The 23,420-nt window shown below is 40.0% G+C and overlaps 1 protein-coding gene across 3 annotated transcripts in view; it reads right to left on the bottom strand.

The window, feature by feature from the left end:
• The window catches only part of smap1 (small ArfGAP 1), a 77,270-nt gene that overhangs the window by 36,666 nt on the left and 17,184 nt on the right, over positions 1 to 23,420 (bottom strand). For 2 of the 3 annotated variants that reach the window (XM_068568218.1, XM_068568216.1), the window contains 2 exons: positions 20,615 to 20,690; positions 8,285 to 8,362 (listed from right to left, as the gene is read on the bottom strand). In XM_068568218.1, the coding sequence (XP_068424319.1) occupies positions 8,285 to 8,362; positions 20,615 to 20,690 (154 nt within the window). The remainder of the gene's footprint in view (positions 1 to 8,284; positions 8,363 to 20,614; positions 20,691 to 23,420) is intronic. The other variant, XM_068568217.1, reaches the window with a different exon arrangement.

Below are 23,420 nucleotides of genomic sequence, written 5' to 3'. Positions count from 1 at the left end.
TTAAGGAAATGCTATTGAATGCCAAATGTAGGGATAAGCACCTAGAGAACTCAGCACTTGGACAAAACATGGATGAGATTTGATATGGATTTGTCTCTTTGTAGTCGTTGCGCATCTCTGTGGTTTGTGTGTCTTTGCGGTTATTAAGTGTCTCTTTGTAGTTGTTATGTTTCTATTATAATCATTTTGTTTCTCTTTGTGCTTGTTTTGTGTGTTTCTGTGTTATGTGTCTCTTTGCGGCAGTTTTACATCTCTTTGCAGTAATTGTGTGTCTCTTTGCAGTTGCTTTCTGTATCTTTGTAGTGGCTTTCTGTATCTTGGTAGTTGTTTTATGTATCTTTGTGGTCGTTATGGCTCTGTAGTTGTCTTGTATCTCCTTATAGTCAATTTTCTTCATCTCTGTGTAGTCGTTATGAATCTCTCTGTGGTTTTGTGTCTCTTTGTGGTTGTTTTCAGGCAGTTTTTTTATTTATCTCTTGTAGTTGTTTTGGTTTCTTTGAACCGCAGTTTTTATCTGTCAGTTTGTTGTAATTTTATATAGCTTTCGTAACACTTTGGGCGTGGCCCTGACACTCTGGTCCTCTGGGCCCTTTGAGTAATCCATCCACAAGTCTAGGAAATGGTAAGCGTCGTATCCCTCAACGCCACGGGTGTATGGGTTTTGGGCCAACACACGCCCAAATTATTGAAATAATTCAATTACAATCCGACCGAAATGTTGCATCAGTGGCCTTTTAGTGCAAGTTTTGATATTTTCTCTCTTAGACAAATTGCCATCACAGTGACCTTCAGGGAGTACAATCTAATATGAATATGCAGGCAGCTCATGTGAACAGCCAGCTCATAGACTGCGCTATTCCTCAAGTCTACACAATATTGATTGAGTCACATCGAACGTCTAAGTGACCCGACGTGTCTCTTTATATCCTGCTAGAACCATGACTCCCCTTCAGTCCTTGTCACCGTTAGGAGTAATGCTCAAATCAAACTACCGTTTCAAGGACTGATATGCCGAGAGAAGGTTTCAATCACTATCGCACTAGACTGACGTGCTGTGAAGGGACAACATTGCCGAACATCTGCCCGAACACCTGTATTATAGTACGCTAGAGACACATCTATACTTCAGCATGCCTGATGAAAAAAAACTAAGACAGCAGCTTTAATTATAAAACCAACATGTTTCAGCAAATATAGCCTTCCTGAGAGCAATATGTCATCTAGTTCTGCTATATGCAGCTTAACAGTTATTTAATCAAAATGAAAGCTTAAGGTTCAGTAACTTTAAGAGGTCAGTACAACACACAGTCACAAGAACACATTTTGTTGGATAATATTTTGTCCCAGAAATATTTGCATCATATAATGAAAATGTAATAGCATAATAATGCAAATACACCCTTTCAAATTTTAAAACTTTAAATTCCAAAAGATATTCCCATATTGAAATTATATTATAAAAAGTATTAAAATACCCTAAAAAAAACATAAATTGACTGTACAAAACCAAAAATAAAAGAATAAATGAACTTTCAAGCTCTGTTCTGGATAAAGTGTCCCTCCTGTTATTAAGAAACAAGCAAAAACAATCATTCACGTCCATGTATATTGTAGGACATATCGATAGCGTGAATGGATGGATGTCAACTCCATACATTGTGTGATAAGTCAAGAGCATAAAGATTATTGAGGCCATAATCATATTTTGTATTATAAGTCGATAATGTTAAAATTGTCAAAGTCTTTTCTATACATTCTACCATAAATCAGTAGCGTCAAAAATAACACATATACATACACATACATATATGTATGTGTATATACATATATATATATATGTACATATATACGTGCAACCGTCGTACCTGCCTCTAAGCAACCTTTTCACCTGCACCTGAATTTTCTAAAGTCAGAGAGCAAAAGAGGCAGAACTAATTGGCCAAAATGCAATCTTGGAACCCATTAGTTTTTAATTAGCCGGGCTAATTTGCTACATGCAAAACAACTGCGGTTGTTGACGTCGTTTCTCAACTCTAGTTGCTAACTGGACTGTAGACAATGTCCGTCACACAGAAGGAGGATGTTTCTTACACCTGAAGACCAGGAGTTTGGGCTGTTGCCCCCCAGAGGCTGAGTCGTCATCCGGCCGATAACGGATAGGTTTCCGAGATTGGACTGACATCACCATTTCAATCACAGATCTTCTGAAATGTATTCCCTTGTCGTTGAACAGCTCACAAGAGCACACATCCACATTTTACAACTCAATTATCCAAACATGAGTTGCACTGAAACAAAATTGCTATCAAAACCCAGATAATTTCCAGACAACACTGCTGCAGAAACTGCAGGGAAATAACATATGCTTCAATCATTTTCTGAATTAAAAGTCTTTTGAGGCCAAGCCAACGGAGTCCTTCAGCAACAGAATGTATTCATAAATTATTTCTATATTATTACCATGAATAATACCTCTGCATTTCCATATACTTTGAGTTGCACATTTAATTATAGATGCAATATAATAAATTAATCCTTTGTTATAGCACATCTATACTTCAATAGGTAGAATACAAACCAGAGGGACCAAACATACTTCAGTAGTAGGTCAACCTCCTTTGTTGTTTGGAGTTTAAGAAGTGTGTTAAGTGACTAGTTACAGATTTATAGAAGCTCCACAGAATGATGTCGATGTTCTTTTTGTGACCAGAACTGTGACAAGGATGGATGGATGGACATACAAATATGAAGTATAGAAAACACTAAATATATACAATACAATGAAATAGCAAAACGAATAGTATGAATGGTGTGATATTGTTTTTAATGTTTTACTTACACCTACTTGTTGTAACTTTGTTACTGCCCTTTTTATTTTGTTATAATTGATCAATTGTATTCATTTTTTTTTTCCTTAGTGGCTCTTAAGCTGCACAAATGTCCTCTTGAAAGCTGTGTTAAGTTTGTGTGTTAGTGGCAGTGCTGTTGTAGTTGAATGTCTTCCACATGTTGTCTTTTGTGACGTCTCCGGCGACCATCTAGCTTCACCTGTGGGGGATCTATAAAGTTTATATCGTGTCATTGCTGAAAGTTATCCAATTAATTTTAGACAGAAGAAGGAAAAACAGCAATGGTAAAAGCGGAACGCAAACCATACGAACACAAAGTCCATTTGTGACAAATGTGTATGTATATTTTTGTGTTGGAGGGGTATTCAAATCAAGTGTCTGAGTACAGAGTGTGTTGTCTGCTATTTACCTTTAAGATTTTTAAGATGAACAAACTATTCTCTCTGCAGCTGCAATCCAACAATATTAGAAACAGTAACTGATGCATTCATAGTATTTGACACTGAATTTTAATAAGAGCTGCTTGCGTAAAGCTCTCCGAAAAGGAAATGAAGTGATGTGAAGGGAAATGAAACACCGGGCTGATTAAAGCTCGGACTGCTCCATCTAGTATCTCCACTGCAGATGCGTACTGTGAATTATCGGCGTGAAAAAATGAAAGGGGTGCTATATGTCATGATGGCGGTTACAGTGTATCTTTGTTTGGGGGGGAAGAAGGAGGAGGGGCACACAAATCAGACTGAATGGTGAAAACAGTAGGGCGAGGCAAGTCGATGGTAAGTGAGGGACAATGAAAAAGTGTGAAGGGAGGGGAGAGAGCGAAACAGAAGCGAGGCTGTCAGCATGTTTCCTGCTATGCTGGAGATTAAACAGCTTTCATCACGTCAGCATACACTTGGACTAACAACTCTGACACACACACACCTACACACACACACACACACCTACACACACACACACACACACACACACACACACACACACACACACACACACACACACACACACAGTCAGCCGATAAGGCGGGAGAAAAAGGGGATGGATACAACATATCTTTGCCATCAAACACACAAAGATGTTCATTCCTGCAAACATAAACCACACACACACACACACACACACACACACACACACACACACAAAGACCAACGTGAAAACTGTGTGTGTGGCCAAAATCTCCAGATATTATAAATCTTTTTGTTTGAACAGCCAGTTTAATGCTGGCTCAGGTGGTGCTGTGTGTTATTGTTGGCTACTTAATAACAATAATAATCATTCATAAAGTTTTAAAATACTCAAAATATGGAATAAAAGAGCCGAGCTCCTGACTGGTCCAGAATGAAAAAGCATGATGTATATTAAATGGTTTGCCATTTTGGATTGGATGGAACTTTTCTCACAACTATTGTGTGGACTGCCAGGAAATGTGGTTCAGACAATTAATGTTCCTAAATATGGGAAGTGTAATATCTTTGTAAACCATATGACTTCTTCTGCGGTACCATCATTGGGTCAAACTTTAAACGGGTTAAACTGTCCAGTACAGTAATGAGTCCTAAAAGTTGTTTTCACTTCCTGTTTCCTTGTCAGTATGTTGTTTTTTAATATAACCCGGGTGACCACATTTAGATTATAACAGTACTTTTACCTTATTAACAAAATAATATGACATACAATTAATAAATTATACCTTGCTAAAACAATATTCTTCTGCAATTTAAAGACTGATTATTTGCATTAGTGTTTAACCATATGTTTAGGTTTTGTAAATATCTTTCATTAATAAATGTGAGGCCCAAAAAATACCAATTAAAATACATAAATCAAATTAAAACAAAAAACAATTTCCCTTATAGAAAATTACTGTACTTTGATGTATTAGTTATTTACCGTTTTTTTAAAAAGTATTTTATTGGCACCCCAGGTGCTTTTTAGCTTTTTATTATGTATAAAACATTTATGGAGAAATTCCTTAACAGTTTCAAAAATACAGTATATAATTTACAGCAGTATTTTTGATATTTCTTTGAACGTAGATACATTTGTTGGCGGGTGACATTATGTTATTACAATAAATATTAGTTCAATTTACATTTTTTTTACATTAAATCATCAAATAAAACTAAAGTTTTTTTTTTTACATTAAATTATATAATAAAACTAAAGTCAAACCAAAGTCAATTATTTTGTAAAATGTTGCTTTGGTTAGATGCCCGAAATTAGAAAGGTGGTTCACACAAGCTATAAGGAGCAGCGTGTGGGATTCAGTGGCCTCTAGTGGTGAGGTTGCAGATTGCATTCAACTGAATGCCCTTCCGCTCACCTCTTACTCTCCAAGCGCGATGGAAGACCGACAGTGTCCTTTAGGTAAAGTAAAAACACAGAAGGCTTTCTCTGGAGCCAATGTTTGGTTTGTTTGTTCTGGGCTTCTGGAGAAACATGGCGGAGAAACGTGGCAGTATACAGTTCTGAAATTCCCCGTTTGTAGGTTAATTCAGGAAGAAGGTGACACAATATACAAAGGTAAATGCATTTTCACTGATTGAAAATAATCATATGCAAACTACTTTTCGATTCCATTTAAATAAAATACAAAAGCACTATTTCTTTTGAACATTTACTTTCTTCAGACACTCGAGCAAACTAGTTACACACATCAGCGTTCCTTGCACCAGCTTCGGAAACATTTACACCGCAGTTACCCGAGACAAATGACTTTAAAACGTCCACTAAAAACAAGACTGGGATTAACAGCGAGCACGCACACGTGTTGGTAGTCTGCAGTGCGAAGACAATATGAAGATTTATGATCCTTTATGTGGTTCCGTTTTTTACGACGATGCCACAGACTTGGGTTTAATTGTGCCTTTTGTGACTGCAGGGGACGATGTATGTACCTCATTGGTGGGCCGTCAAGGCCTTCCAAGCCTTCACTGCTGGCCTCAACAGAATCACAAAGTTATAGCTATTTTATAAATGAATTGTCTTTCAACAATACACGACGTGTAATTATTTTTCTCATTGCACAGATCATGTCTTCCTCTGTGGCTCTGCCTGCAGTCTTCACCCTGCAGGAGCCTGAGATGTTTATAATCTACAGGATAGGGGTCACAGTGGTGTTTAGATGGATGCAAATAATGTGGAACCAAAGTTAACAAGACCGAGGTTCCCCCCCGAAACTTTCCAATGGCTGCCGAGGTTAAGAATACCAGCTTATTGGTGTGCGAAACGTTACAGAATGCAGTTCCCAGCCAGGTACGGAGAGAGAGGTTGGCTGTTTGTAGGGAACGCGAATGGAAACACATCAAACAGGCCGACTTTCACTCGACAGCATCTCTTATTGCCGATCACGAGGACAATAAATGTTTGGAAGCTTTAAATGTTCAATCAAAGCTGAGGGGGAATTCATTGAAACACGCCTCCTAATGTTTCCCCAACTTGTATTTTGTATAATCTTATATATTTTCGTATTTTCTGTTTCATTGTCTGCTGTAGTCTTTTGTTCAGTGTTGGTAATACTTGTAATACTTTGACTTTGTCGATTTCATCTTGGATTACGGCCGTTACTGTGTTTGATTTTTTGCAACCGATTCATGCATCACTGTATTGAAACAGACTTGAAACTAATAATTGAAATTATGAACTCATGTTTGCAATGTTTACTGAGGAAATATATCAAGAGAGAAGTAGAGCCATTTTCTTATGGATTTCAATACAATCTGAATTATTTTGAGTTGCCCCGTGCTGGCCCACACTATGAATCAAGACCTATAGTAAATCTTATTTTCTAATTCATTTGGGGTGGAATTTATGCCTCAGGACATGAGACATAGGGAGATGACAACAAAGGTTCCAAACTGACGGCGTGGTCATTCATGGTCGGGGTTACAACCCACAAGCCAAGTGGGCGTTCAATGATACACTATTGTACATTTTCAGAAAGACCAGTTACGCCACTGTTATTGCATCCTTGCCTTTTCGTGAAATCCTCCTTTAAAGGCATATGTGAAGAAAGCATAAATCGGCACGTGCGATAATAAAGGTGCAGTTGATGAGCAGATGGAGGGAGAGTGAGAAATGAAAGCAACAAAGAACAGACCACTGTGTTACATTTCACTCTCAGTGGGTACCGATGCCCGTGGCCTTCATTCCATTTCCCTATAGTGCAACACACACGCACACGCACACACACACACACACACACACACACACACACACACACAGCTGAGAGCTACATTATTCCCTCACCGCATCGCAGGCCATGGAAATATTCAGAATTTACTAACCATGACCCAGAAACGCACACATACACTCCTTTAGTCCTTTAGTGCCCCCACCTCCTTCTCTCTTTTCACATATACAGCATATAGATATGCATGAGCACAGACCACAGCACTGGCCCACGCACTCTGTTTGGAACAAGCTGGATTAACATGCGGGTCAAACCCTGGTTCATTTCAAAACGCTTCTCATAACACGCGGCAGCCGGCTTTTCAGCAATCGTACAGATTTTCATATTGAACCACAACGTTATGCAAGTTGCCTCTCGTGACGACAGGGCATCTTTCTCGGGTGCAGTGGGTGTTAACAGCCTATCTACAGTTGAAGAAAAAAAGAGCTAAATTTAGATAAATCTGCCAGCAGCATGAGCTTCACTTATTTTACTGAGTGACATAACACTCTTTTATAAACATAAAGAAAAGTGTTCAGGAAGCGACAATAATTACAGCCTGTTGATTCTGCTGAGGTTCAAGTTTCACTTTTTTTGTGAATGATATCATAGTTTTTAAAATATATTGTTCAAGCCCCCTGTGTATGAATGAGACACGATCCACACTGATGCATGGAGCCAAACTAAAGCATCTGTGAGCAAACATGAATGTTCATGAGGGGGTTCCCCTGAGTATTTGCTTCCTGCATCGCAGAGGTGGAGCGACACTGCTGTCAACACATCACGCATTCATGACAGCTGAAAGTAGCACTTCTGTCTTTGTCCTGTTTTTTTTTTTTGGAACACAATCTATGCCAGTGGGCCACATTCCCATTCTTACTTTTCATCTTGTTGCTGCAGGTGCACTAAGATGGCAGTTTTTTGGGCTAAAACTTACCAGCTTAATAGTGATTTGCACATTCATTTGTGATCCATAAACCCTTTTGTTGACCCACTCGGAAGAAAAATCAGTGATTACCACCCAGACAAATTTTAATGAACTGGCAAGTATGAAATTAGATTTAAAAATTGTCAAAGAATATCAGTTTTCTCTGCTTGGGGCGTGTCCACTGAAAGATCTCAAATTAAGCCCAATTGTGGTGTGAGGGTTGATTACAGGTTGCTCTACTGCTGCATTTCCACCTGCCGTGTTAAACCAACTTAAACCTACGTCAAAAGACTGTTTTCCAGGTTAAATAGCATCTATTATGAACATCACTTGTACCTTTGTGTTGTTGAGTCTCTCCACTTTATCAACGTCCTTCTCTTTCTTCTTCTCCACTTTTTTCGTTTCATGCTCCTTCTGTGACGAAAAGAAAATAGGAAGATGGCATAAGAAGTGGCATATTTGCAACCGCCCACACTATACCTGTTTGTCTTGGTATTTAATAAAACCACAGACACACATACTAAGGTTAGGTTAAAATAGCAGAAGGCACATCTCTATTCAAATCAAAGTGGTAGGATGGTCAGAGCAGCGGCCATTTTTATGTGTAACTGTTTACCGTTGTAACAGGCTAAACTTCCACATAGAATAAACCAACATATGGCAAGGTGGGGTGAGGTTTTGTAAAAACCACGAAAACAAACAGTGGAATAGTAACCTTAAGAGCTAGCCAGCTAGAGAGTTTACTAGCGGGTAGCCGGGTCGTTAGCTAACTAGCTAATTTCAACACGCTCTCATGGCCAGCTGTCTATTTAGTTGTTTTGCTAATTCCGTCATGCTCTACTGGCTAACTGGCTATTAAGCTAGCTTGTTAATTTACCATGCTCTACTGGCCAGCTGGCTATTTAGCTAGCTTGCCAATTCCTCAACGATTTAGAGTACACATGGCTAGGTAGCTAGCTACTAAATTCCACAGGGCTTTAATGCTACACCAGCGCTAGGTCAAATGCTCCTTCCACCTCGCTCTACCCCGTACAAGGACAAGCTAACTATCTAACAAAAAACAATCGTCCGTTCTACTCTGATTTGATTTTGATGATTAGCCCAATATAACTTTTAATTATATCAGTAATAATGAACATTAAGTTACACTTCATCTGACTGAATCCCAATGTAATTAATATGCAGCAAGTTTTTTCCACTCTACCATAATTAGCATAAAATAATGCTTAAGCATGCAGAAAGAAGGCACCTTTCTTCATTAAATCACCATTCAAGAACCATTACAATATTCTGAAGGCGGAACATGGGGGCCTAATGGTAATGATTTGTTGTACCTAATAGCAGGTTGAAAACAATTAGGTCTCGCTCAGTAATGTGAGTTTAATGCACTCACAATGCAGATCTAATGTGCAGGCATTATTAGCGTACGGAGAGTTGATGTATTGTTTGCAGGTTAATGGTTCCGTCTTGCTTTGTTGTATGCAAATGAGCCGGTGCTGATGCCAGCCACCAACAGGCTTTAGCTAATGACTGTCAGGCTGCCAAAGAGAGAAGCTTTAGCTTAGCAGGTTGTAGCCTACAATCTAGCATTGTAATAACAATGACAGTCTGATTCTCTCCGCGTCTCCCTCTGTCTCCACTCTCAATGCCATTCATTTACTGGCGGTTTATGTTCATAGTTATTTATGATTGTGGTTATTTTTCTCAAGTACATAATAAACAATACTATATAATCACCAATATTTGCAGTGATGCAAATCAGCATTGACAGTGAGTGAATGCATCATTATTCTTCAGCCACAATCTTTTGTGAGCTTGCATTCAGTCAGTGTTTTTTTTTTTTTTTTTACAGACTAATGGACTAAAATATTAAAATGCCAAACACAGCACAGTGCACAGTACACACTCAGAGAGACTGGGCCAAATGTCAAGGCTTTCCGCCGGGGATTCTTTTTTTGGCTTGATTTTGAACTTCTGAAGATTTCTCTGCAGACTTAATGGCAGCGGAACAGACGCAACAATGGCAACTGTTCACACATGAACAGAATTACAGATACTGGCGTCTATTCCGTTTCCATTGATTGACATCCTCGGGTTGCTTATCTTCAGTTCAGAGCATAGGCTATATTTTGGCTGCATTTTTGTTGACAAATCATAAAATCTCGGGTTTATTATCCGTGTGGCTGTGTCTGACTCCATGAGCTTATTAAACAATCATTGAACATTTACTTCCAGCAGCATTAGCAGGCTGCTAGTATTATACTTCCGTCCGAAACCGTCACTAATAAAACAGCCAAATTACAGCTGGAATTAGGGCCGTCACGAATATGAAATTCTAGTTAATGATTATTATCATACAAATAATTGGGTTGGAGGATTTAATAGTCTTTTTCTGTTGATTTCATACTAGGCTGGCAATACATTTTCAGATACTTTAGCCTCTATTTGGAGTAATTAAGATACTATGCAGCTATACGTCCGTTCTTTCTGTAAAACTGGAATTTTTATATGACACTAATGCAAAAAAGTTGCACGTTTTGCTTTTTAAGGTTACCTATTTGTTTATGTTAAAAACAACTGTATATAGTGAGTTCACCATGTTCTAGTGTAAGGTGGATGTAAAGTGAAAATGATTACACCTTATCAGGGGACTCAAAGTATTCCACAGTGCATCGGGGAGAGAAGTTTCAAAACAATGGTCACTAACGAAGCATTAGACCATCATGCGATAATATTTTTCAATGTGAGCAAAGCAGCACCTTACAACACAAACAGCTCTAAGTACTTTGTATTCAGTCATTCAATCAGATCAAATGCACTTATTACTCCAATAATCACAACTGCACTGCTTTATTCATTATGTTTTTTCCTTTCACAACAAAAGCCCTAAAATTACAGTGCACAATTCATCGCTGGAACTTAAATTAAACAAAAAAATCCAGAGAGTAGTTACAAAATACGGTCTCATATGAGCTGAAACAGAAGAACCTGCCCGGAAACAGTGAGATCTAGACAGGTAGACAGCTCATTTAAAAAGATAATGGGAGCAACACACTTAATTCTCCTTCTATTTGTTGCCACTTTGGCTTTAAACTCGTGGAGTCCAACGATTATTGCGATCAGCTCAAATAATCGCAATCTGGCGATTATGTAGAAGCCTAAATACGATCTTACCTCCCTGCATCACAATGTTTTTGACTTTGGTTGTTTAATCAGTTAGTGCCTATGTGCCCCAGGCAGAGTCCCCGTTCAGAGGTGCAAAACACAGGGGCACTAAGGCACGGAAACATTTTTTAAATCTCAGCATACCGCTCGCTATAGAGTCTACATAGAGAGTAGAGAGAAAGAGTCACCAACGCTGTGCTTTCAGACACAGCAACATGGGAGAACAATCTAGAAACAAAGACGTCTCAAAAGCATCATAGCATTAAAAGTACAGCAAGATTTAAAAAAAAAAAAGTTAAATAATGATAATAAAAATAAATCAATTCAACAGAATGCTATCTTATTGCTGCTGTACTCTGTGTGTTATATTCTGGTAGCCTCTTTCATTTAGGATCCGGCTCACGACCGACAAAGCGACAGGATTTGTTCAGCTTCGACACTAATTCATCTCAAAGCTTTCATTCCTCCTCACTCTTTCTAGCAGTGAGTTGTGTAGGCAAGAGCGACGTGGCAGGCGTCTCATTTTCAGCTCAAAAGTGTGCAAAAAAATGACACTCATGGCCGTCTGAGAGCCAGGCTGCCAAAGACCAAAGAAGAAACTATACAACTGTGAGTGGACTGTCGTCCAAAACAGAGCAGCAGAGCAACAAGTCTCCGAGACACCTCTAATGCTGATGCATTAGAGGTGGGAACTTTCTCGATTATTTGACACATCAAACGCACGCGTGGACGATTCTGCTATCAACAGCGACCGGGATTCGGGTTTCAGTTAAAGTTCAGCGTTGCGTCAACAATATCGGGCTGAAAAAGGCTGAACTCAAACCAGTACGAGAGATGGAAGGACTTAAACTTTAGTGAGAGTGAAAGAGCTATGATTAAGGAAACCTCCACTAATGCCACAGGCATTCAGCGGCCCCATCTCAGAACTGGGGTGTGAAAACTTTGCTTTTGTAAAATACAGCACACTTGTGCAGAAGGATTCATGATTTGTAATGTTTAAGCCCATCAGTAGGTCACACAGATACTGCTGTAGTCTGATTTTTGAACGTAATTTCAAAACAAGAAGTTCAGATGTATTTGACTGCTTGTATAACTTAATGGAAAAGGTGGCCACGTGGCGTAATATAGAAAATTGAGGATGCGAGATGACTCATGGATCAAACTGAGACACCAGTGAAGATTCACACTATTACTTTAAGCACATCAACTATTCAATAGTCCCAAGTATTTAAAGTATCTTTTTGATTTAAGTTGGTAAAAGTCTTTATTTTATTTAAATTAGTGGCAATGTCTTAAATCAGCCCAAAAATGTATTTGTTATATGCTGCTCATCTCATTATCAGGTTGGCGCAGGTTTTTTGGACATTCGTCAGGCTGCCAGTTCAAACATGTTCTGCCCTCTCATCCAACAAAAGCTCTCCATGGATTGTTGCGTTTGAGTCTTAAAAAGCAGGGTAGTTATTCTGCTTTGAGAACATTTAAAATGTGAATTCCCATTACATCCTGACAGTAGTCAAATAAAAAAACAACAACCCCGATTGTGAGGATTGGACGGGCTACTGCATGTATTCCACAAGCTGCTAGCTTTACAGCTGTAACTATAAACAGGAGCCATGTTTGTTGTTTATGTTTATAATAATTTCAGAGGGAGTGATTTTGGAAAGAGGCCTTAAGAGACGTCAGTGTTACAGAGTTGGCGACTTTCTCCCGAGCTGGAGCTACTTTTGGAGCTAGAACTGCAAGACGCTTTCATCGTAAAAAGAAACACTGGGCTGGATCTTTTTTTTCAGCTCTTGCTAATTTCTCAACATTTCCAACGTTGCCTTTTAGTTGCTTATACATGTTAGAAACTCAGCCTAATTATATTCAAGAAAAGATTTGAAAGGCTTTGGATTCAATCAGGTGATTTAATGCTGATTGGATCAAATGTTGCCTTGAATGCTAACCCTCCTTAAAGCTGACTTATGCTATTGTTTAGCTAAGTTGCCTTGAATTAAGTGAGAAAAAGGAGAAAAGAAAAAATGTTTTGGATGCTTCCTTTGCGATCTTTGAGTCCAGCGAAGTTTACTTGATGTTTTAGAAGGCTTTCAGAATCAAGAGCCTCTCAACGAGGTCTGTCGACGGTACCAAATGATGTCGGCTGGTTCATGTTGACTCTTAGATAAAGCGAGTATCAGGGGAAAAGCATCTATAAGCGTAGTCAAACAATGTACCGTTGACCGACTCGTCTGACCGACTGACGAGGCAACCAACAGCAAAACACGTCACACCGCAGAATACTGCACCCGGTGTGCTGCCCCGGGGGGACGGAGAGGTGCAGGGAGGAGCAGCTTCACAGGACTTTGGCTGGAAGACAGACAATTTCAGACGGCGGGTTGGATGAAGATGGACAGAACAAGGACAGGGTTAGAAGAAAGGCGAAAGAGTAGCGGTGAGAGAGAGAGAAAGAGAGCAGAGTTAATTAGAAGTGAACGGAGGAGGATTTTCTCGTCTGCAGCGGAGTACCCTTCGCTTCAGTAGACGCTTGCGAGCCGATGTTATATTCGGCCTCGCAGCTGCACAGAAAGAATGGTGTCAACAAACAACTCTTGCGCACACACACACACAGTTACAGAGTGTAGGGATGACCTCCATTAACCTGCCGTTGACCTGTGAGACAGACTGAGAGCATGCTTGAGATGAACTCTGTAGTCTACCAACAATAGCCGTTTGTTATCTCAAACCTTTCTTTTTCTTTTTTTTGTCTCTCGGCTCGACAGTATATTGAAGGGAAGGAAATGGTGATCAAATGCAACGGTAACACACGCGCGCACACACAAAAAGCCAGGGCACTGTCGAGTGTGATCAAACACAGATTAGCTGGGTTTAGAGTGTTAAGCTCCTAAAGAATATCTAAAGCTGTTTTTTCCAAAGCTTTGACTTTGATTGTTGCTTATTCGGTCGTGAATATTCAACGTTACAAAGAAAAACTTAAACCTGCAAAAACTAGCTTGAGGGCATATTGTCAAATACTTTGTCTTTGATTGTAAAGTTGATATGGTGAGCTTGTTAGGAAACCAGCATGCAGTAGTTACATGAGCATTCATTTGGGGCTGGGTTTGATAAATGTAAGTCAAATTTTCCCCCTTTTATAGTTGTGTTCTTAGTTTCCACCAGCTCCTGGAGGAAACATATGTCTCCCTTGCTGCTACATGCTACACTGTGTTCACCAGCTCGTCCCTAAAAAAATACGTGCATACTGTAACTTTGTTCATCCATCACTATGAAAGTTCCCTTACACACCATTTGATCAGTTCATAAAGAAAATATTGATTGGCGCAGCGCAAAAAAAGTATGTCTGCCCTAAGGTATGTTCAAGCCCTTCTATCCTGTCAGATAAAAGACATGCATGCATTTCTACACTGACAGCCATCACCACAGTATCAGATGGACTGAGAATCAAAGAGATGGAGACAGGAGGGAGATACAGGGAGAATAAAGTCAAGAAAAGTCATAATTCCCAAACAGTGCATTTGCATGCATAGCACATTACTGCTTTCATGTTCAAAAGACTCGAGTGAATTCAAACCAAGTATTGTTTTTATTCTTTAGATGGGGAAAAGCCTGGTTTATGCCTTTTACAGCTTGGTGCACACAGAATATTTCAGGCCATCGTAATACATCATAATTACAATGATAATTACTGCCATTTCCAATATGTCTTCAAAATCCACACCGATGTAATATGACAAAAAATCCCATCAGCTAACAGACTGAACTAACCAGTTCTGATGCAACCATGGCCGGGTCTCTGATCACTTCCCTGTTTAGTCTTTACCATCTGGCACTTTGCTGCCTTTCTACATGCACCACAGCTCCAGCTACCTCCCTTAAGATCCGGGCCTCGTCTCCACGTACTGCCTCTCCACACAACAGCTGAACAGATTGATTATTCTAAGAAATAGGGAAAGAATTCAGGTCATGAAAAAAAAGCTAAAATGTGGATGTTACTGAATGTTACACAAAGTACAGAAAATGCGACAAAATTCCGAAAAGAGAACCATATACCGAGACGTGCTGCAAATACAGAAAACACAATAAGAATAGAAACGGTTTCCAGAGGACACCAAAACAAATACACACGGCGGAGACACGCCATTGGTTTTGACTTCAAGTTTAGAAAGTCAGGTGTTGGAAAATTAGTTAAAATGGCCAGTTAACATAAACTCTGGCCTCACCTTTTTATTCTCTGATCAAAATGAATATGTGCATATTTGCAAGTAAGAAGAAGTCTTTTGGCATAGCTTTGATTTTTATTTTTATGTTAATTAGTCACATTGAAAACCTTGTGAAGGAGTGGCCAATTAACTATTGCAATTAACCATCGACTTTGGAACTAACACAGAAATCTACTGGCAGTGGAAAACCACTGTTCATAGGATTTCAAAACATTAAAGCTGTTGTCTAACCAACTCGCACTGCTGGAGCGGTGTGAATGTGACGCCTACTGAACAGTTAAAATAAGTTGCTCTACAATGCATTTAAGTTCAGATCAGATTGATAATGGCATCGGATCTGAAATAAACATGGGTCGGTGCGTCTCCAAAGTGGTTTTTAATTTTTTCTAAATGTTGCACAATGTCTGGTGAAATTGGTGAAGATGTTTTTTTAATAGCTTGTGTTTTGTTTTTGCAACATCCATTCATCAGTTTATACGACCTTCAAGTCCAAACATCGGAATAATTTAAGATATTTTTGCATTTTATTTGTGGTATATCCAATTCACATCATAAATGTGAAGGTGATACCTTCAGTACGCTACAGGTGATTTTGTCAGAAGCACTCACAAACATCTCACTGTTTAAAGCAGCTTGAGTTCAAATGAAAGCGGTTACATCATTAACATTGAGCCTCCTCCTCCCAAAAAAACATTTTTCCCTCCAGTTTTCATCTTTCCCCACTCCCATTCATCACCCTGCCTCCTCAGCTGTTAAGGCATCAAACGACTGCCTGCTCTTGTTGCCCGTGGTGGTGAACGCAGCACAGACGAGATGCAAATTCATTTTGTATCCCCCTTCTTTTTCTGTTGATGTCTTTTATTTTATCTATTTTTTTATTTTTCTGTGCTACCCATCTCAGAAAACTTCCTTCTCCTCCTTCTTTGATGCTGCCAGAGATGTCGACACAGCTCCAAACAGGCACAGTTGGGCTGATGATAAAGAGAAAAGAGGATGGATGAGGGGGCTAAGGGGAGGTTGATAAAGAGTGGATAGTGATAAAGAGTGGATAGATAACAAGGGGAGTAGTGCGAGCTGGGTGAGGGAGGATGAACAGAGGTTATTAGGACTCGGAGATAGAGGCGTCTGGCTATCTGCTGTGGCGACTGCTGATAGTGAGGCAGAAAGATGGTAAACGTCTTAAGCGAAACGTGTCCGCCAGACCTTTCACAGCTTCATTTGTGCTCCTGCAGAGGACACTCGCTAAAGTTAAGTGTTACACAGGGACTAATGAAACAAGCATTGCGGCGTCTCGGGGAGGGTTTGAGATGTTTAAGCTGAAACACAAGTACACAGTGTTCTAAGAGAACAAGAGCTGAATGACCTTGAGCTTTGTTTTGGGGCAAAGAAATGTGGGATCTCTGCAAACAAGGCAAATAAGAGAAGATGAGATAAGCCTCTATTGGTCACCAGAGTGGAAATTCGGGAGAAATAAGTACCTGCATGATCACAATCTTTTCCCCAAACCTAACTAAGTATTTAACAATTTTTTCCCAAACCCAGATGGCTACACAATGACCACTTCTTGTATAGAGTTTGTGTACCAGTCACATGCTGTTGCGGCTGGAAATAAAAAGGCTAACACCGAGAATGTGAATGGAAGTGAGCATACTCTAACTAAACAAGCACGATTAAAAAAACAAGGTTACGAGAAAAAGCGAAAAACATGTACAACTCTGCACTGAAGTTTTGCTGAGAGTTTAGCAAAAGAGTCTGCAACCGTGCTCGCAGCCCTGCAAAGCTGCACTTAGTGTCAGCAGATGGCAGAAGTTAAGTAGGCTGCCACAGCCGGCTGTAAGAACACAGAACATTGGTTAGCACAGTGGACACGTCCGTATGACTAACGCCGGCAAATAAGGCTGGGAATCAGCAAAGTCTTCCCCCAGGGTGACTGCCCCGCTCTCTCGTGACATTTTTAGGCCAGTCACAGAGGGTTCGCAAGATGCACTGTGATGTCTTGTTGATTCAGCTAACATTGAAATAATGCGCCGGTCCACGCACACATACACCAACGAAGCTCACTCCGGCCAGAGCAGTGAGCTCATGCTGCATGAAGTGGATGTACTTGTGTACTCCTACTGCAAACAAAGTACTCCAAGCTGTCCATTACAAAATCCCACGTCCTCTCGCTCTACCGTTCTCTCCACGGGTCCCACTCGCATACAAACAAAAACTAATCTAAACCTCATATATGCACCAGAATTTGCATATAAAAGGATTCGGAAAGCTTATATTCGTTGTTTGAGGATTTTTTTTCTGCAGAATTGTTTCAGAATTTGATTGCTAAAAGAAAACTTTGCGTTTGAGTATGGATACCAAAACACTGCCTTTATCAAATTCTACTGGTGAGTGTGAAAGTGTTTTTGTTGTTTCAACCCTTCCGGGTCTTGCGACGCGGGTCCACGCTGAACGATGTTTACGTTTTTTTCAAATATTCATAGCTCTGCGAAAAAAATAGGACAGGAATAGGATTCAGCTGTTGTTGAATGTGTCAGACTGTTGACGTCCCGCCTCCTTGTTCTCACAGAAGCTCACAGCCTGTGGAGTTTGTGTCCAGCTCCACCGTGATTTGTCAATTTAGGTGTCCGTCGGTATTTTGTGTGAAACTAATCAATGAACACTTAGGAAATCCCGAAAGGCCTACCCACCTACACATCAAAAAGACACTAGCTTTCAGTAAAAGACAACACACCTACTAACCCGCCTTGCACTGCAAAAAAAAAAAAAAAAATTCAGTGAGAGAAACATTAGCTTAGCGCAGATCAAATCAGCTGTTCAGTATTACTCTGCGCGACGTAACACAAGAATTGCCATCAGTAAGAACAGCAAACAATGTGCAGTCTAAAATAAATAGTTTAAAATATTTGTTGCATTAATGATAACTTTAAATATTGAGTTAACAGACAAAATCTGAACCAGGCAATACGGTAAATGTTTGTTCTGATGTGGTAAACGGTATATTCACTTGTATAGGAGCATTTCCAGTGCCTCAACACTACATGTTATCCACCCAATCACACACATAGGCAACCATGCAAAGTCTTGTGCTCTGGTCAAAAGAGCCACGCTGACACTAACTGCCCTCCAATAGTAGAAATAGTAACACATTTTTGGAAAAAGATTTTTTTTTTAATTGAAAAACTGAAACGACTGCTTGAGCGTCAAAGGAGCAAAGCCGGATAGTTGTGATGCTGGTCAATGCTACGCTACGATCGGCGGGATTTAGCGAAGGATCAATTGGCGCCACCTACTGCTAATCTCCATTAACAAACTCCTAATGATGGTAATAAAAAGTAGAGGATGAAAACAAGTGCTCCTTTTGCGTTTCCTTTTGCAGATTTTCTTGGAATTTGGTTTAAAATTTGCCATTACATTCAGATGGGAATCTGGCTTGTATAAAGTACAGCGGAAGTCCAGAAAATTGTCTCACCGGCATTGATTAAGATTAAATTAATTCCTTTTTAGACTAGAAATACTGCCTTCATCTAATCCAATTACATCTTACTGTGTCCATCGGGTTGCAGCATTCATACAGGCGATATTTAGTTGTCAACTAACTTTCGTTATCCTCCAAACAACCAGACAAACAAAGGCAGTACCGCGTGGTGATGTAACTACAGCAAAGAGGCATGCATGCAGACACAAACTGTTTTTCTTCTATAAGTGTTGGAGAAAGTCAGGCCAACAAATTCCTCTCCCTCCCTCCTTCCCTCACTCCCTCCGTCCCTCTCTCTCACACACACACAGGGTTACTGCAGCTCGCCCTCTCCTCCTCTTCCTCCATCTGCACCAAACTGCTTAAAGTGATAATGAGTTGTTTTTAATAATTCATTTGCATATAAAAGCTGAGCCGTCTGCGTGGGCGGCAGAAACAGATCCTAGATCACAGTCTGGCTGCTGGCAACGCTTCAGAGAAAACAGAGAGAGGGGGAGGCGAGAAGGAGAAAGAAAAGGACAAACCGAAGAAACAGACAGAATGAAGAGACTTAGGGAAACCAAACGAGGGAGACTGTGAGAGGAAGAAACGGGGAGATGAAAAAAGACGCGCCAGAGACGGGCAAGACATTTTGCAGTCGTGTAGCTCATTTGTTGTTTGTGTTTGAGAGCGCTTTCCTATCTCTACATCTTGTTTGTTCAGTTTGTGTGTGCACCGTCCTTTCAGTTTGATGCCTTGCTATTGAGTGGAGCGTGTGACTTGGTAGAAATGTCAGCTTTTCATGTGCGTTTTGGAAAACTTTTGCTACCTTACTTCAGAGCGCAGTGATTAGTTGTATACACTTTTTTTGAAGATGCCAATTTAAAAAGAGAATCCTTAATTTTGCTGAATGATTACTTCAATTCCAACGGCAGATAGATACATAAATTCCCTGATCACACAGAAAGCCACTGGAAAAGGCATTTCCAGCAAAACATACGTTTTCCCACAATATTGCTTCTTGCATTTCTTTTCCCAACAGTTTTTTTATTAGCCGGTTTAATCCTATTTCTCCCTCCTGTTCTATCACAGTTAATTGCCCAGTTGTGCACATACACAATCAAGCTGGTCATTTTAAGGTAGTTTTCAGTAGTAAGTAAACCAATGTTTTTCCAAGTTGACGTTTCTATAACTGTTTTGAAGAACAAAAAACTCAAAGGCCTGTTACAGCAGACTTATTGACGAGAGAGAAAGGAAAGCACAGATGTTTAATATTCGAGACTCCCAGCACAAGTTGGTTACAAGGTTGCAATGCAATGTAATATGAATGCCACCGCTCTTCTTGGAAAGACCCGCCTCGGCTGTAAATAAATATAAACTTTACAGGCTTGATGGGTGAGAAGATACTGGAAGCCAACCACGAGGCCTTGGCATGGCGGCACATACAAGTCAGTGCTGGAACTCATTCAAATGTCTTGTGTGAGGAATGGAGGCCAAATGTGATAAGTAGCACATTTACATTTTTAGCACAACAGCAGCCTGAAACCATGTGCACACTCTTTGATGCAATGTTTTAGCGAGAGGCAAGAGATATATATATATATATATATATATATATATATATATATATATATATATATATATATATATATATATATATATATATATATATATATCTCTATCTCTATCTCTCTCTCACTTTCTCTCTCTCTCTCTCTCTATCTATATAACATATGCAACAACTGATGCACACGTGTCCATGAAATGGCAGCTCTGTACACGGATATGACAAGAACATGGGCCAGAATGTAAACAAGTGTTGACGCTCACCGGAGCTGCAGCCAAGGCCTCCTTGTTGTAGTACTTTTTCCTCTCGTACTTGTCCCGGATGAAGACCTCCACTGCTCTAAAGGCTTGGATTAAGGACTGAAACACTGTGCAAAAAAAATATCAATTATGCACACACGCTAGAAACAAACCATCAACATGGGAGAGAGAAAACCAAAACTTGGCAGTGACAAACCTTTGTTTTCCATTGTTTGGGGGTGTTAGATACGGCAGGCATTTAAAAAAAATAAATGAAGGAGTTGTGATCTGGAGATTGCCAATTTGAATTGCTGGTTGCGTTCAAAAACATGGGAGGAGGTAATAGGTGAGAAATGGTCCTTTAACCAAACGCACAAACAATGCGCTTGTCTTACTTTAAAGGGATAGTTTGGATGTTTAGACGTGGGCTTGTATGAGCTGCTTTTCAGTATTTAGACTCCTAAAAGTGTTCGCCACAATGAGACATTTTCCCCTGCCTTCTGTTGGCGTCACACAGCCCTTCCTGACAGGGAATGAACTGACATTAACTCTTTGCTCTTTGCAGTATACCAACTGCTAGCTACTGTAGGTACACTGAGTATGGATGAGTGTCCCATTCAACACTCAAACTATCCCTTAAAAAAAAGGGCTGAGAACATAATATTGCAACGCAAACCACGATCTTTCCCTCTCAGACCCTGAAGAAATACTTGTACCTAAACCAATCAAATCCCCACCATGGCGAAAGATGATCAGGAATGGGTATCTCTAGATGAATCTTAATTGTAAAAGTGATTTGTAACAGTTTTTCGAAGGTACCGTTCCTGGGCATCAGGTCAGAAAATGTACATCCAATTATAAAGCAATGACTCTCAGTCTGTCGTTCCGTGAGTCATTTGCATATCTCGAGAACGGTTCATCTGGCCTTCTTCAGTCTATCAGGGGTGTATTAATGTGGACCCAATAACGTGCAGCGCTGAAGTTGGTGCAATTTGGGGACACTTTATTGTTAGGAAACTTTTGTGCATTAGCGGGGGCGGGGCTTCAGGCCACTAAAGGATTTGAGCATTTGGTCTGCAGTTTTTTGTCCGTCTCTTGAGTCTCAACAACACCTCGAGACAGCACTTTCAATCCATTTTAAGCATTTATACAGTCAGATTACATCACTTGTCTGAATTTTGATTTGATGTTTGGTTAACTTTGATGCTATCTGTACACTGTCAACACCAAATTAAGACCAAACTGGCAAAAATCAATAATGTAGTGCCAAAAACTTATAGGTGGAAGCTCCGAGAGGCAAAAGAGAAATAAACATAAAAGAATGCTTTTTCTGACTTAAGAACAGGTAAAAAAAAAAAGGATATTCTTTCCAAGTTTCTTAATTGTTTTCAATTTGTGACACATTGGACTTGAGTGCACCATTACCACATGTCCTCAAGACGGCAAAAAGCGTTCATGTTTTCATTTTACAAAATTAAAAAGGGACAGTATTGTGAGATTCTATGGTTTTCCATTCGTACAAACACTATATTCACAACGTTTAACTTGCAACGTCTCAAAATGTGAGAAGCAAAAACAATGCACCGTAACATTGTGTCTCATTGTGAAACAGTATCAACAACCTTCCTGATATCGTTCAGTCAAAGGGGTACACCAATAACACATACGCACACAGACACGCTCAACCTCCCACCCGCGCCACCGTCAGCTTTAATCCCGACTTTCTTATCTCCCTATTTCTGCGGCGACACTTCTGGCGGATCGAGAAATAGACCTCGGAAGATTGAAAAATGGTGAACACCCGCACGGCTCCAGCTACGAGGGCTGCATCTCAGACAGCGCACTTATTTAGTGCTGATGACTGGAGACGGCAGAACAGACGGGACGCTACACACCAAGACACACCGCACTTGTCACATAATCACAGTGGGGTGTACGGTGAAGAGGGACGACTGTTTGACGACCTTTGACATGAATCAGAGCCGGTCCATTCAGTACGATCCGGAGGGGCGTCGTTCAGCTGAACTGATTTCATATCCATCACTGACAAAGATACTATCAGCCCTAAACAAACTAAATAAACAAGTATGTGCTGGTACATTTTTGAATTTATATTGCGGGTAACAACAGGTAACAGCTGCCAAAGAAAATAAACAAAACATCTGCATCTCTATAAAAAAAAAAGCATAGAGATGCAGTAACACTGAATGCTGATTATATTGTATATTATAATATATTTGTATTTACACAAAAAGGCAGACGCGAGAAGAAGTTGCAACTCCACAGTTAACTGTCTTTAAATTCTTTTGAAGAAACCTCACACAGGTTTATCAGCCATGGTTGTGAAGATACTACTTCGATAGTTTGGAGGGCTTTGAGCTGCAAAACATTTTATAACTGCGGACATTCTTTGTGAAATGTTTTAGATTGAAAAAGAATCCCTTCTGATATGGTGCTGGTGGTGATGTCTACGGGTGAAAATGCAAAACCATAAATTAGAGAGGATTATGTTCATTCACGTGCGTGTGTGTATACCAGTCTGTCCACGAAAAATTGTGCATACTGCCGGACCCAGCAGCCTCTTCATTTTTGTATGCTCATTTATGACCGTACACTTAAGAACCTCTGGTGGTAGCATTGATTGCTGAGTGCTGTTTCATACAGACATCTACCCCCGACTCCTCTTAACCGGCCAGGTGGGGGCCGCGAGTGAAAAACAATTACTTCAGTAGCAAGAGGCATTTTCTGCAGGGTGAGGCGAGGGTAAAAGCCTGACCTCAGCACAGTTTGGCCTTTTAAAAAGAGTTTGGTCTCCTTTTCAACTGGATCA

Source organism: Clinocottus analis, unplaced genomic scaffold (genome assembly GCF_023055335.1).
Source record: "Clinocottus analis isolate CAN_PGR_092001 unplaced genomic scaffold, fCliAna1.0.p SCAF_8, whole genome shotgun sequence".
In the NCBI taxonomy this organism is placed as follows: Eukaryota; Metazoa; Chordata; class Actinopteri; order Perciformes; family Cottidae; genus Clinocottus; species Clinocottus analis.
Note: the sequence above shows the minus strand (reverse complement) of the source record. Positions and strands in the feature narration are given on the sequence as shown.